Source organism: Aquarana catesbeiana, linkage group LG03, assembly GCF_042186555.1.
Source record: "Aquarana catesbeiana isolate 2022-GZ linkage group LG03, ASM4218655v1, whole genome shotgun sequence".
NCBI classification, from domain to species: domain Eukaryota; kingdom Metazoa; phylum Chordata; class Amphibia; order Anura; family Ranidae; genus Aquarana; species Aquarana catesbeiana.
Genome location: NC_133326.1, coordinates 275,997,470 through 276,013,264, shown reverse-complemented (window position 1 = coordinate 276,013,264; position 15,795 = coordinate 275,997,470). Strand labels below are relative to the sequence as shown.

The 15,795-nt window shown below is 39.9% G+C and overlaps 1 protein-coding gene across 3 annotated transcripts in view; it reads right to left on the bottom strand.

Moving 5' to 3' along the window:
• TBK1 (TANK binding kinase 1) overlaps positions 1–15,795 on the bottom strand; it is a 121,224-nt gene that overhangs the window by 46,000 nt on the left and 59,429 nt on the right. For all 3 annotated transcript variants that reach the window (XM_073620111.1, XM_073620114.1, XM_073620112.1), the window contains exon 9: positions 1,850–2,046. In XM_073620111.1, the coding sequence (XP_073476212.1) occupies positions 1,850–2,046 (197 nt within the window). The remainder of the gene's footprint in view (positions 1–1,849; positions 2,047–15,795) is intronic.

Genomic DNA, 15,795 nt, shown 5'->3' with positions numbered 1-15,795 from the left:
CTTCAGAAGATACATGCTTGTCTAAAGTTAGTAACAAAGTACTGAAGACAAACAGCCAGTAAACTAGCATTTTAAGAAAACAGATTCCTTTAAATGACAAAGCAGCACTAATGGATCATGCACACTGCCACATTGCGGCTGTAACGCCACTTACACATACTGTGCATTATCATGTAATTTATTTTGATTTGACCCCTTTAACCTTCCTCCATAATGTCCCTGCCACCATGCATTGGAGTGTGTTACCAAAAATGCTGCATAAACAATTTTCAGTCCATTGTGGTATGTTGGCAGCCTATTCAAATGAATGGTCTGCCTTATTGTAAAGCACATTAAACGCGTGTACGTTTAATGCTACGCAACAGACCGGATTGGTGTGAATAGGTCTCTGGGGTTTACAAAACATTTTTTTTTCCCACACACATTCTGGGATTAGCAGAATTTGATAATCAACCATCTGGGATATTACTGCTACCAAGTATGGGATTCCTGCTTTCTGGTTTGTAGATGCAATTTTCTTGAGTAACCTTTTGTTGAACTTTAGACCAAGACACTGGCACATGCGTATAAATCAACCAAACTAGCCATTTAACCACTTGACCTCCGGAAGATTTAAACCCCCCCCCCCCCCGCCCCCCTCATAACCAGGCCATTTTTTGCGATACGGCACTGCATTCTTTTAATTGACATTAAATGTCAGTGCTGTACCCAAATAAAATGGATGTTCTTTCTTTCCCCTACAAATAGAGCTTTCTTTTGGTGGTATATCACCTCTGCATTTTTTATTTTTTGCACTATAAAACAAAAAAAAGGCCGACAATTTTGAAAAAGAAAAAAAAAAAAAAAAACTACTATTTTTTACTTTCTGCTAAAAAAAATATCCAATAAAAAATAAAAAAACTGTAAAAAAAAAAATCAAAATGTCTTCAATTTAGGCCAGTATGTATTCTGCTACATATTTTTGGTAATAAAAAAAAAAAAATCACAATAAGTGTATATTGATTGGTTTGCAAAAAAACTATAGCGTCTACAAACTATGGGCTATATTTCTGGAATTTTTCACTAGTAATGGCAGCGATCAGCGACTTATAGCGGGAGTGCAATATTGCGGCAGTCAAATTGGACATTGACGCTTTTTAGGGACCAGTAACACGAATACAGTGATCACTGCTAAAAATATGCATTGTCACTGTACTAATAACACTGGCTGGAAAGGGGTTAACATGAGGGGCGATTAAAAGGTTAACTGTGCCTAGCCAGTGTTTGTGTGGGAGGTGCTTTTACTAGGGGAAGGCATTGCTTTGCAGGAACACAGGATCTACCCCTTCCCTACTGACAGAACAGCAACCTGCCTTGTTTACATAGGCAGATCGCCGTTCTGCCTCTGTTCTGAATGATTGGTGGGTGCCGGCGGACAGAGTTTGCGGTACCCGCAGATCAACTCCCACTACATTTATCACAGCATGAGCGTGCTGGCGGAGCGCATGCACGCCCCAGGAGCGCAGCAGAACAGTCTTGCCGCCATATATGTAAGTTATATACGGTCAGCAAAGGGGATAAGTTATGTCAGTTTAAATCAGCTGTCACCTTTAGTTAAAACCAACATATTTCTCTTGGGCACAGTTTACACAGTTCCCATAAAGTAGGAGCTTAAAAAAAAAAAAAAAAAAAGATTTCGATCTGATCAGTTCAGTATGATTCTGAGCAAACAGAAGCACAAACCTGACTGTCTGTGGTGAAGCTACTTTTAGCAGTCAAGTTTACATTAAACTAAAATATTTTGCAAAACTTGTACTGAAGGTTAGTCTGCTACTAACTACTACAAAGCTGGGTTATCTGTCCAACTTACCTTCCTCATATTGTAGCCCAATGATAGTCAGCATCTCTCGGGTTAACACCATAATTGGGTTTTCCTCTGTGGTGACAGGAAAGTGCTGTACTTGTCTGTTTGTCTCTAGAACCAGCCTTCTTCCTTCAAACAGCAGCTCCTGGTTCTGGGATGGAATTTTTGTCTGCTTGTAGATCAAGTCATGAAATTCTGCAGGCCTGTAAAACATTATGAGAATCAATAATGGAGGGACCAAAACTGGGTGACCATTGCAAAATAAGATTTTTGTAATCGTTGTAGAATCCTTTTCCCAGAGTCCATTTAGAGACACATCTTGGGAGTAAGTGAACTAGTGTTAAGCTGGCCATACATTATACAATTTTCTTCTTCAATTTCTTTTAGATTTAACTTCAACTATGGTGTGCAAGGGCCTCCCTACCTGCATTCGAATTGAAAGTGTTTAGGTTTGATCTCATATTATATGGTTTTGGTAAGGGTTGCACCGATACTGGTATCGGTGCTGATGCTAAGCATTTGCATGAATATCGGTACTCGTGCAAATGCACCGATACTAGAAACCGATACCTTCAGGTTCGATTCTTTCATCTGTCAGCGGGATTCCCCCGCTGACAGCTGAAATGTATACAAAAGAATGCCGGCAATTATCTGTTAAGGAGTGGGGCCACCGCATCCTTAACCAATGATGTTTCAGCTGTCAGTGGGATTTCCCTTCCCCGACTCCTCCTTTCCCTCCCACCAGCTCTACCGGGTACCTTCCCTGCCTACTTTCTCTCCCTCCATCTGCAGAATGTTCTCCTAATGGCAGTGGCGGCCTGACCGGGCGCAAAATTATTACTGTGCCTTTCCGAGTTTGCCGACAGTGTCGTCCCAAGTGTGTTGTGTGTTGCAGCCAAGTGCCTCCCTCGGCCACTTCTGATGAGGCATATCCCAGGCATTGCTCCGCAGCACTCTCCCCCCACCCAGGGACACCTGTGGTCCAAAATAAAAGAAAAACAAGGCCGCATCAGCCTTGTGCATTAACTTTTTAAAAAACATTTAATATAAAAAAAATTTAAAAAGAAACAACTCACAAGCAAATAGGTGGAGGAGGTACAGCATAAAGTGTACCGACAGCCAGCATGCGGCTTAGGATGAGCAATGCCTTCCAAAGGTCGTGGAGAAGCGCACAAACATCACAATCAGCTAACGCGCTCTCCACGACCTTTGGAAGGCATTGCTCATCCTAAGTCGCATGCTGGCTGTCGGTACACTTTATGCTGTACCTCCTCCACCTATTTGCTTGTGAGCTGTTTCTTTTTAAATTTTTTTATATTAAATGTTTTTTAAAAGGTTAATGCACAAGGCTGGTGCGCCCTTGTTTTTCTTTTATTTCGGTTTGCACTAGGACTCCCCATCCTTGAGGGCAGCAAGGCCTGTGTTGACGCATCTTTTATATGGTGATCCACCTGTGCGCAGGAGTCGTTGTTTCTTGTTTGCTAATACACCTGTGGTCCAGCCTGCCCCCGTGATCCCCCTGGTGCTGCCAGCCAATGCATGTGAAAACGGTGGAGGGGGAGAGGCAGTGCTTGGTGCAGAGCGTACAGCGGCTGTTGGTGGAGCACTCGGCGGGCTGGGGATACCGAGGAGCGGCTGGGTGGCGGGACTTCAGGGCTCTCCCCAGCACCGGGTAATGTTCTGATCAGATGGACGATCATGGAGGCCATGGAGGGGTAAAGCAAAATCCACCGATCTACATTGTATATGGGGTAGGAGTGTGAGTAGCGCAGGAAGTGGGAAGGTCAGTGTAGTGGTCAGGTAGGTTAGTGTAGGGATCAGGTAGGTTAGGGTAGTGGTCAGTGTAGTGGACAGTAGTGGAGTGAAACAGACCAATCTGTTTGTGATGGGCTGCACTGGAGGCCAGAGGAGAGACTTGGGGTCCAATAGACCCCAGATCTCTCCATAAAGAGGACCTGTCACTGCCCATGCTATTACAAGGAATGTTGTTCATCCCTTGTAATAGCAATAACATTGATTAAAATAAATACACAAAAAAAAAAAAAAAAAAAAAAATTTCAAAAATAGGCATCGGTAATTGGTATCAGTGAGTACTTGAGGAAAAATGTCGGTACTCGGTCTTAAAAAACTGGTATGGGTGCAATCCTAGTTTTGGTAAATCTAAAAGGAAAATTGTACAAGAAAGTTGTATAATGTATGGTCAGCCTTATACTGCTGCCTACAGGTGAAATACACAATAGGCAAAACTCTAGCGGCCAAAACCCATCACACACCAATCCTGTTCATTTGTAGTAAGCAGTCCAAAGAGAAAATGATAACATGAGAGGGGGTAGGGGTGTGTGTCCCTCAATAAACTCCGAAAATAGGATTTTACAGTAAGTACAACATCCTTTTTTCTCCATTATTCATTGAGGGATACAGTTTGGTAGTAGGCAACCTAGGGCCGTCCAAAAAAAGTCCAAACCTAGAAGCGGGCACACCAAAAAGAACATTGGTGAGTCAGGCCCCTCCAAAACAAAAGAGAAATATAAAAAGAAACCAAGGGCATCTGTGGAAGCAGACATACCAACCTCGTAGAACTTAGAGAATGTATGTACTGAAGACCAGGTCAAAGCCTTATGGATCTGAGATGCAGAGGCCTGATGGAAAAAAAAAAAAAAAAAAAAAAGCCCAAGGAGGCACTTGCTGCCCTAGCAGAGTAGGATTTTCCCAGAAAGGGGGGCTTTTTAAAGCACTACTCATAGGCCAGCTTAATAGTCTGTCAAACTAATTTAGAAATGGTTGATCTTGAAGCCACTGAACCTCTTTTGGGACCTTCTGGAATGATAAAAAGGGACAAATCTCCCGAAATAAGCAGTGGCGAAATTGAACCTTGATGGCCCTTACCACATCCAGGCAATTGGGATCAGTTTCCTTGGGTCGAACTGATGCTAGAACAGGAAGGGCTAACACAATATCCACATTACATTGAAAGTTAGAGACCACTTTGGTCAAAAAGAAGGTCTTTGCTCTGAAAGCAAGCCTGTCCCCATGTAAGATCAAATGAGGCTCCCTACAGGACAATGCTGACAACTCAGAAAGTAATTGCTGAAAAGGCTACTTTACGGGTTAGCAACACCAAACAAATGTTCTGCATAGGTTGGAACAGGGTTCTCTGTAGCCAAAACTAGATTTAGATCCCACAGTAGAAGTGGAGGTCTAACAGGGGGAGTAACATATGTAATCCCTTGAATAACTGAATTAATAATAAGCAAGAGGGCGTTGAAAAAGAATAGACATGGAAGACACCAGACCTTTAATGGTACAAACGCCAAATGTTGTTTCATCCTAAGCTGAAGGAAAGAAAGGACATGGTCTACAGAAAAGACATGTGGGGAAACCCACATCAATGAAAGAAAGACTTCCAGGCTTAAAGCAGAGTTCCACCCAAAAGTGGAACCTCCGCCTATCTGCTTCCTCCCCCACTCCGGTGCCACATTTGGCACCTTTCAGGAGGGGGGGGGGGTACCTGTTTTAGACAGGTACCCTTCTCCACTTCCGGAAGACTACACCGCCCCTCGGAAGTTCAGCCCCCCCTCCTCCTGCCTCCGCTGCTGGGCCAGTAAGCGCAGTAGGGTTTCCCTTACCACAAACAGCGACGGCAGCACCCGGGAGCCGATCCAAAAATCGGCTGGGGTGCCGACATCGTGGGCTCCCCGGACAGGTAAGTGTCCATATATTAAAAGTCAGCAGCTACAGTATTTTTTTTTCCCCCAGGCGGAACACCGCTTTAATGATCAACTTTGCAGAAAGTAGGTGCACGTGCTTTTATCATCACTAGGATTAAAAAATCCAAAATATCCCTGTCCCTCAGAACCCGAGTGTCTACAGCCAGCCGTTAAAGCCAGCGAATGAGAAGTAGGGTGGGCAATCGGTCCCTGAGATAAAAGATCTGACCAATCAGGTAGCGACCACAGAATGCTGGCTAAGAGATGGGAGGAGGATAGCTTACCACACTTTATGGGGACAGCCATTAAGAACGCTCTTGGCCTCAATATTAGTAGACTGGGTAGAAGCTTCAGCAGAGGAAAGGCATTGATTAGGGAGTACTGTTCCAACAGCGCCACAAGGCCATCTGCTCTATCTAGAAAATGTATATAAATGTAGCGCTATGTGTAAAAATATATATAAATATAAAGTGCAAATCTCGAAAATAAATAAAACCTACATATAAAATGAATAGTCCATAAAATGAAAAAATGAAGAAATGAAACGTGAAAAAAAACTCCTCTTGTGATCAGTGTATCCACACAAATCCACCACAATAATTGTTCGTCCTCAAAAGGCGTGCACACCACCACCAGTAAAAATGCGCGCTCACCTCCCAGATGAGAGTCAAAACTCATATGCGGAACTCCCCACAAGCTCTTTGCTCTCACTATCTCGTCCCAATCAATGGTGGGTAATCCAGGTGGCTCATTTCTTAATGGTAAATCAGCTCATTAACATCCAAAGAAACAAATCACCTCCCAGCTTGGCTCAAGATTCCATGAGTTCAGGACATGTAAATAATAAGTATAGAGACCATAGTGTTCTCTGTATACAAATTTATTCAAAGCCCCCAAACAGACAAGTTGCACTTACAAGATAAAAACTTTTAAAATCACATAAAAACAAAAACCTCCAGAGTAGCACTGCTGTGTCCACATACACAGTGTCTGGCTGAACGTGACTATCAGCTCCTCCCTTCTAGATGCATATCGGCCAATCACAGGCCTTCCTCAGTAGATCGATGCTTATCATTTACATGTCCTGAACTGAAAGAGCTCGTGGGGAGATCTGCATATGAGCACTGACTCATCTAGGAGGTGAGCGCGCATTTTTACTGGTGGTGGTGTGCACTCCTTTTGAGGACGAACAATCACTGTGGTGGAATTGTGTGGATACAATAGAGCTGCACAATTAATCGTTAAAAAAATCTGCTTTCTCAGATGTCAAAAGAAAATATCCTGGCAGGCTGCCAAGTTTTTAACAACATGAAACATTGTAACTAAATTCCTTCTTAGATCAAACTTCTGTGTGTAAATGCAGGAAGTTTAACCACTTAAAGTCCAAATCTTTTTCTGACACTTGTTTAAGTTAAAATCAATATTTTTTGCTAGAAAATTACTTGGAACCCCCAAACATTATATATATTTTAGCAGAGACCCTAGTGAATAAAATTTTATGTCACACTGTATTTGCCCAGCAGTCTTTCAAATGCAATTTTTTTAGGAAAAATACACTTCAATGGATAAAAAAAAAAAAAAAAAAAAAAACACAACACAGTAAAAGTTAGCCCAATATTTTTTGTTTCAATGCGAAAGATGTTACGCCACGAGAATCGTAAGAGAATCATGATCTATCTTCTAAGCAAAAAAATTGTGATTCTCATTTTAGCCAGAATCGTGCAGCTCTAGGATACACTGATCAAGAAGAGTTTTTCACGTTTCATTTCTTTATTTTATTCATTTTATGGACTATTCATTTATACGTAGGATTTATTTATTTTAGATATTTGCACTTTATATATATTTTTACACATACGCTACATTTATTTACTATCTATTTTGAAATTAGTGTGGTGTACCACTTGGAATGTTTAGCAGCTGTGCACGTTTATTATTAGGTTATCTTATTTAAACATCACAATATCTGCTCTATCGGACATTTAATCCTACATCCTGAAGACAAATCTGTCCTGTTTCTACTTGAATGGAGCAGCTAACAAAATCCACATACAGCATCCCCAACACAGGCATATGTCCTATCAACTCCAGGTGGGGAAACCATTTCCCCGTGTCTAGGCATATCAGTACTGTAAACAAATCTGAACCAACACCTTGAAACATTTCAGTTGGGGATATAGAAAGATAAACCCCTGGAACAACAATACTTGAATGGCTGAAAGTGTGTGAAAACGTGAAGCAAAAAAAAAAATTATATAAATATATATATATATATATATATATATATATATATATATATATATATATATATATATATATATATATATATAGTGGAGAATAAAAGGTGAAACTATTTTATAACTGCTATGCTTTGCCTATGTGAGCTTCATAGATCTCTGCGAAAGCCACCAATTGTGGTTCTAAGAACTGGACAGAAGGAGCATTTTGATGCAGGATAGGAATGTGTCGGCCTGCATAGTTAGTCTATTTTGCATAGCTGGGGTAAGTGAGTGCTCTTACTCTGTTGCAGCTTTAATTATTTCATCCAGCAAAGAGCTAAAAAGAAGGGTAGGTGTAACAAGGCCTTCTTATTACTCTGTTGACCTAAACCAAAGCACCCTGGGGATCTGGACAGAAGAAAAGGTTACCCGAGAGATACCTTGGATAGCATCCAGTACTGAGCCACAAGAATCTGGCCAATGCAATTAATGAGGTAAGTGTCAATGTCAGCAGCAGCCAGGTCTCTGCTTATGGATTTTGACCAGTCATAGAGATGAGTATAGAGCCAAGCACGGGATGGGTTGGGTTGAAAGGCAGAGCCCACCAATGAGAAAATGGATTAGGAAATGAATTCCAAAAATGTCAGTAGGGTCCCCAAAGAAAACAGCATCTTCTACAGGGATGGTCAAAGCTTTGTTAAGGTGGGACACAGGCAGATCAACTATGGGAGGAATGAACCACTTTAAAGTTGATCGTACCACTTTGACTAGAAAGAAAACAGAATTTCCCTCTGTTTAGGCAACTAGTGCTAACTAGAATTCAGCCAGTGGCGTGTGATGGGAAGGATTTAGCATTAGACAAATCTTTTGGAGCATCCCCAACAGAATCAGAAAATATCAGGTATCCGTTTCAGGGTCCGCAAGGGAGGGGTGTTTTAAACCTTTGAGATCATGAGGAGCTATGTTTTACAACTACTTGGGCAAAAATTCTTGCAAACAAAAAGAAAACACCTCTGCTTTGAGGTAGAAAGAGAAATGAGAACCCAAAGATGAAGAGGGAACTCTGAAGTGGCTGTCAAAGTAGATGGATGCGACTTGTGTCTGCAAAACACAATCCTTTCCTGTGCCAAGCTCAACTATGCACAATGCAAATAAGGCCCCGAGCCTGTTCACCCACAGCCGCCAGGCGACCGCCTTTTTGCTTGGCACAACATGCAGAGGCTTCTGTACCACAGGAAAGGGCTACACCACTCCACCAGGTATAACCATGGACCAGCTAAGCAAAGAAGTTCTGGACTGACAGTAGAGCTGCATGATTCTGGCCAAAATGAGAATCGCAATTTTTTTGCTTAGTATAAAAAGATCACGATTCTCGTGACGTAAAAATCTTTCACATACAAAAAAAAAAAAAAAAAAAAAAAAAAACTTTACTGGTTAGATTTTTTTTTTTTTTAATTCATTAAAGTAATTTTTTCCAAAAAAAATTGCATTTGAAAGACCGCTGCGCAAATACAGTGTGACATAAAATATTGCAACAGCCACAATTTTATTCTCTAGGGTGTCTACTAAAAAAATATATATGTTTGGGGGTTCTAAGTAATTTTCTAGCAAAAAAAAAAAAAATTATTTTAATTTGAAACCAACAAATATCAGAAAAAGGTTCAGTGTTTAAGTGGTTAAACTTTTTTCACTTACACAGGAAGTCTATTCCATTGACAAATTGTTACAATGTTTATACTTATGTTCAACTGATAAAGAATGTTGTATTGTTTCTTGGCAGACTGCCTGGTTTTTCTCTTCCTTTTTTTGAGGGCTGTGGCTTCAGAAGAGCAGAGAGAATTCTTTGCATAGAAAGAATTGTGAAACACTTTAGTCAAGATCACGATAACGATTCTTGACGATTAATCACGATAACGATTCTTGACGATTAATTGTGAAGCTCTAACTGAAAGGAATGCACAGGTGAAGGCTGTGTGACCAATTCGCTGTAGGTAGAGAGCAGATAGATTCCTAGGGCTGAAGATACTGCTGTTGAAAACCCTGTGTAAAGAGCTGTGAAATGTGCCAACCATTCTGTAAGCATAACAGACCAATACACACCAGTCCGTGTTGGAATAAAGGGGAGAAACTATTCCCCCCCCGACAAAAAAAAAAAAAACACACCCATGTTCATACATGTTGAGGACATTGGGCAGCAAAACTAGGCAGATGCTGTGTGGGAGGAGTTCTTGGCCCAAGGGGCTGGCCTTCTATTTTTTGTATATGCTTGGTGTCTACTTCTACTGTAGGAAGCAGTAAAAACCTAGGTTGCTTACTACCAAGCTCAGTCCCACCATCGATGATAAATATGTATTTGAATCTTGCTTATAACCTGTTCGTAAGGGGATAAAACCTAAACTCTTATCCCACTGCTATCCTTAAAATGTATGTAAACCATAACAATAAAGAACTCGCTTTCATCCTTTTGGTCTGTTAAATATACTATTATTATTTTGATATATCTGCACAACAGATGCAAACAAAATATAAAACCATGTCAATTTTGTCTGAAAATGTGAGCGGACTTATATTCTGTCCTGTGTTATCTCAAGGAGCCCTCTCAATTCTCAACTGGCACTATAGATCAATTGGTGCTTACCTTATAGACATGAGAAGAAGGGGTGTGATTCATTCCTTTTGCAAAAGAAAAAAAAAATTGAACATGGCCGACAACCCCACTAAATGCACAAAAATGCTTTTGTGTTGTCAGCAATCAGAATGCTAAGCATTTCTAGGAGATTAAAAGTATTTTTTTTTGTACTGACTTAAGGGAATAAAGCATGGGGAAATATGCATATATTAAATACATGTGCTACATATTTTTTTTTGCCTTGGAATACACTAACAAAAATCAGGACCAAAAAAACAGTTGATCATTTTACATGAAATGTGGAGTTCTATGGTCATCTTAGATTAAATGTCTTTTGTAGTTGTTGAGCACTGCGGCTAATTTATTATGTTTTCAGGTCTGTTTCAAAACACCCTGTGTCAGTAGTCGCCCATGTATCTTCCCATTCAAATGTGGTTTCTTTCACTTTGCTACAAAACGTTCATGTTGTAAAGCATATAATTACTAAAGCAATGGAATGGAATGTTGGAATCTGAACTATAACTACTACTAAAAAAAAAATTAAAAAAAAAAAAACACATTTGACCTTTAACACCTTGTTATAATTTGCATTATTTTTATTCATTTGTTACATGTACCTATATAGTGCCATCAATTTACACAGTGCTTTACATATATATTGTACATTCACATCAGTCCCTGCCAGGCCCGGAGTGGGGAAAAAAAAAAATAGGCCAGGGCATTCTAAGCTGAACAGCACATTAAAAAAAAAAAAAAAAATTACAAATAACCAGTTTCTCGATGTATTTTAGTTATATTTAGCCTGCTTCAGTCATCGTAACCTGTCAATCATTTGGAATTATGTAAATATATATGTTAAAAAAAAAAAATTTTTTAAAAAGATAGAATGAATGCAATATATAAAAGGTGAAACATCTTTAATGAACGATTCAATACAATAACAAAATATATTACATTTTTTGCCATATATTTTTTTATATTCAAAATCACAGAACACAATAACTGCACTAAGGTTTCAGCAAGTTTCGTAGAAGTTCACTGATTTCTGCAACTCTGTCAATGACATCATCAGAATCAAAGTTCATTAGTACATCCTTTTCGATTGCCATCAGCATCAAAGAGCTCAAATGCTCTTGATACACAGAATTTCTGGGTTTTAATAAACTTCAAACGCAGAGAAACTTTTCACAGGCGACTTGAATAAAAGATAGTGTAAGCAAAAATTTGTAGGCTAAACCAATGACATTATAGGCATCAGTTAAATTATAGCGCTGCAGAATCTTATAGCAGCAAATAGCACAGTTCTTACATGCCATGCAAATTTTGTTGACCAATTCTGTTTCTGTTAATTTGCTTTCCTGGTTTTCCATAGATACATCTTTTCTACAATACTATATTCTTCAAGGAGGTGATGCTTTCAGCCTGTCCCACTGCATTGCAAAATTTGCAATGCAGTGGGAATGCAAATTCCCACTGCATGGGGAATTTCTGATGTTGTTCCCTCATCAAATCTAATAGTTTGCTGAGTTCTTCCATTGCTGGTGCCTGAAGTCCATTTTTTTTTTATATCAGAAAAGCTGTTTGGCTCCAAGCAAGCTAAATCGGCATAGAAAGTCCCACAGGGGAGAAAGCGGCGATTTGTGCTTTCTGTGACTGTATCCAAGATTACATTGTGCACACGTATCTTATAAGCTGAAACAGCATCAGAAACTGCTACATTGTTAACAGTCTCATAAGCCATCTGCTTTCTTTTTTTAGGCAAAGTGGTCTGTACTTCTAGGTGGTAACTTTCTACTTCTTGAATCTTGTAATTTGCCCACTTAAACTTATCAGCAGTCATTTGTATGGGATCAAAATCTCGTGTAATTGTTTTAAGTTTTTCATAAGTTCCCTGTAACATTTGAATAGCTTTTGAGATATCCATCCGAGTTGTTTGCAGATATTTGGACACAGGTGTTGTCAATTCAAATATTCTCAGAAAAATTTGAGCTGTAAGAATGGTTTCATACTTGAGTAAGGATTCTGCATAAGATTTTGCTCTAACACGCACCTCAGGTTTCGATGGCACGCGGTCTTCGATTCTGCTCAAAGTGTACAGTAGACTAAGAAACAAAGCAGAATTAGGATTTGAAAATTCCCCAAACACTTTTCTTAGAGCAGCATCTTTTGACCTCCAGCGCGTTTCCCCAATTACTGAAATTCTTCAATGGTGAGGGTCCTGACTAACTTGTTCCCAGGTATTCATGCGCTGATAAGAATCACGAATAAAGACAGCAATGTCATTCAACAAACTGAACAGTGATGCACTTTCAACTATTACCCCTGTTATATCTGCAAGTACTAAATTCAGAATGTGTGCATAGCACCAGATGTGAATTTGACCTGGTGATTCAGTTGACAGCTAGGAAGAGAAACCATTGTTTTGGCCTTGCATATTTGCTGCTCCATCTGCTGAAATGCCAATGCAATTTGTAATATTAACTTTGCATGATTTTAAGACTTCCATTAGCAACTTAAAAGGGTTTTGCAGTGGTTGAAGATTCACATTCAACAACTGCAAAAAGCTTTTCATTGATACAATCAGTCACATAGCGAACAATTATGGAGCATTGATCTTTTGAAGTGATGTCTTGAGTTGTATCAATCTGAATTGAAAACATCCCGGCTTGCCTTACTTTTGAGATATTTTCCTAGATAAGCATCCGAATAGCTTGTATTACTTTGTTAACAGTCGTTTTTGAGAGCAAGGTTATCAAAGATCCTCTTCCTTTTCCTCCAGAAGACTACAGTTTCTTGCCGTTTTCAATACATTTGATTACATAATCTTTCAGATAAATGTCATACTTGCTGATGAGAAGAATGAGCTCTAAAAAATTTCCATGGTCTTTCGTTATGTCCTCTAAATTATAGGCAGCCTCATCTTTATCTCCCCTATAACTCAAACCTTGCTTTCCTATAACTTTTACTACATCTACAACCTGCTGTAGTACTTGCCGTCTGTTTCTCACTTGTTCTCGCCTTACAGACATTTGCTTATACAAAAAGTAGATCATCAACTCCAGCACTGCTGGATTTCACAAAAAAGGCTTTGGCACACAAGTCCTTCAATAAAATAATTAGTTTCCTGTGACTTTGAAAAAGCCAAACAGAGCAAAACAGATTTTTTTTTCATTCCAGTAGGTAAGCCATTTGCGACTTGTTCCATCTTTATGTTTTGTAGCCTTTTTTAACACTGGATCTGGAATATCCTGCCGTGGATGATATCCTGCTCATTTCTATTTGGACGAGCAAAATAATTAAATGATATATCTAGGTCTTCAGTTTGGCACTCTGAAACATCCATAATAACTTGTCTACTTGGCAATTCAGTGTCCCCCAATTCTCCATGTTCCTCAGTGGATAATTCTGACATTTCATCAACAGATTCCATTAAATCACCTTCTATTGTTATTTGTTCTATGTTTGTTGCCTCTCTACTGGGCCCTGCCATGGGATCACTGGAACTCTGTGCATGAGGACTGAACATATCCGAAATTGTATCACATTTCTGAGCATCAAGTTCCAAAGACTTCTTATGTTTCTCTACGATTTTTTCTGCTCCTCCTTTGTTTTTTTGGAGACATCGAAGTAAAATATAAAATGATAAACGGAAAAAAAAAAAAAAAAGTGTCACTAATTCTGGGCAGTCGGCATGGAAGATAATTCTCACAAACTTACTGCGAGAGGAGGACCAAGCCCCCTGCCAGCATATTGGAGGACAGCAGACCAGCACATCACCAGAGAAGAATAAAGACAGTATCTGGTGGCGCCCATAGTGTATTCTAAGCACATTGCATATCCTACCCGATACATCTTTATTTCTCCTCCAAAGGATTGCTTGGGCTAGCAACCTACTGCCCCTCTCGGAACGCTGGCATCTCTATTGAGCGCCATGACAGGTGACCCACTGCAGAGGAGCGTTACTCAAGCAGAGTAGGTTCCTGCCCATGCCATAGTCCCTTCCTGGAGGCCAGCACCAGACTCACTTCAGAAGTATAAAATAGAACCTGGCTACACACATAGCGTAACAGATTCTGTTTTCTGTCTTCCACCACCCGGTTTTTACAGGCAGCTACCACTAAGTAGTGTCATCATGTTCTGTGGTGAGGCCGAAGGGAGAACCAGTCCGGGAGGTTGGTGTCACTTCCTAGATCCCCACATGGTTTCAGCAGAGACCCGTGGGTGAGAGACAGGTGCGTGATATATACAATAGAATTGCATTTTTTTTTTGCTGCCGTTCTCACCCTGTGGAGCTCTTTAATATTGATTGGATCCTGGGCAAACATTTTCCCAGCCCTCACCTATGCAATTTTGCTTTCCCCCTGCTCTGAGACATACAATAAATAGCAGCTAGACAAAAAATCAGTTTACAGCAGTAGACCAGGCAGTGATTACAATTGGTTGCCATAGGTTACAGCATATAAGTACCGTTCACTGACTGGTTGCTAGAGACTAAAGCACACATTACGGCTCACCAATTAGTTGCTAGAGGTTACAGCACATCATTTCTGTTTGCTGATTGGTTGCTAGAGGTTACTGCACATCATTACAGCTCACCGATTGGTTGCTAGAGGTTACTGTATATTATTACAGCTCACTGACTGGTTGCTAGAGGGGGTGGGATCAGTGGCAGTACTGGGGGGGAGGCAAATGCCTGGTGTGCCCTATGGCCAGGCCTGAGCATAGGTATGTCAATTGAATCATGTTTCCCTGAAGGACTAAAGGAAATAGCTACCACTATCATCATTTGAGTTTTATTCCTTTGCAGTGGGTATTATAAAAAGCAAGTAGAACCAATCAGATTTTTTTCAAAGTTTAAGCTGAACTCCAACTGAACTAGATATAAAAAAAAGGATCTGACTTTTGTTGCAAAGGATTTGAATTTGTATCAATGCACTCCTGTGATTTACACAGCCTTACCATAATTTTCCCAGCTTATGACTGGACAATGAAAGGCCAGCAATTGTCAATTTCCAGTCCAGGTCAATTCTGGCATTCCTCCCCCCTACATGTAAAAAAAACATTTTTTTGCTAGAAAACGATTTGGAAACCCCAAACATTATATATTTTTTTTTTTTCAGAGACCCTAGACAATAAAAAATAACGGGTGAATATATTTATATCAGATGATATTTGTGCAGCGGTATTTCAAATGCAAATTTTTGGGAAAAAAAAATACACTTTAAGGGTTGTTAATGCACAAAGACACAATATAATACCCAAATGTTTGGTAAATTATAAAAGATGATGTTACGCTGAGTAAATAGATACCAAACATGTCACACTTTAAAATTGCGTCTGCCCATGGAACAGGGCCAAATTACGGTACCTAAAAATCTCCATAGGCAACGCTTTTTA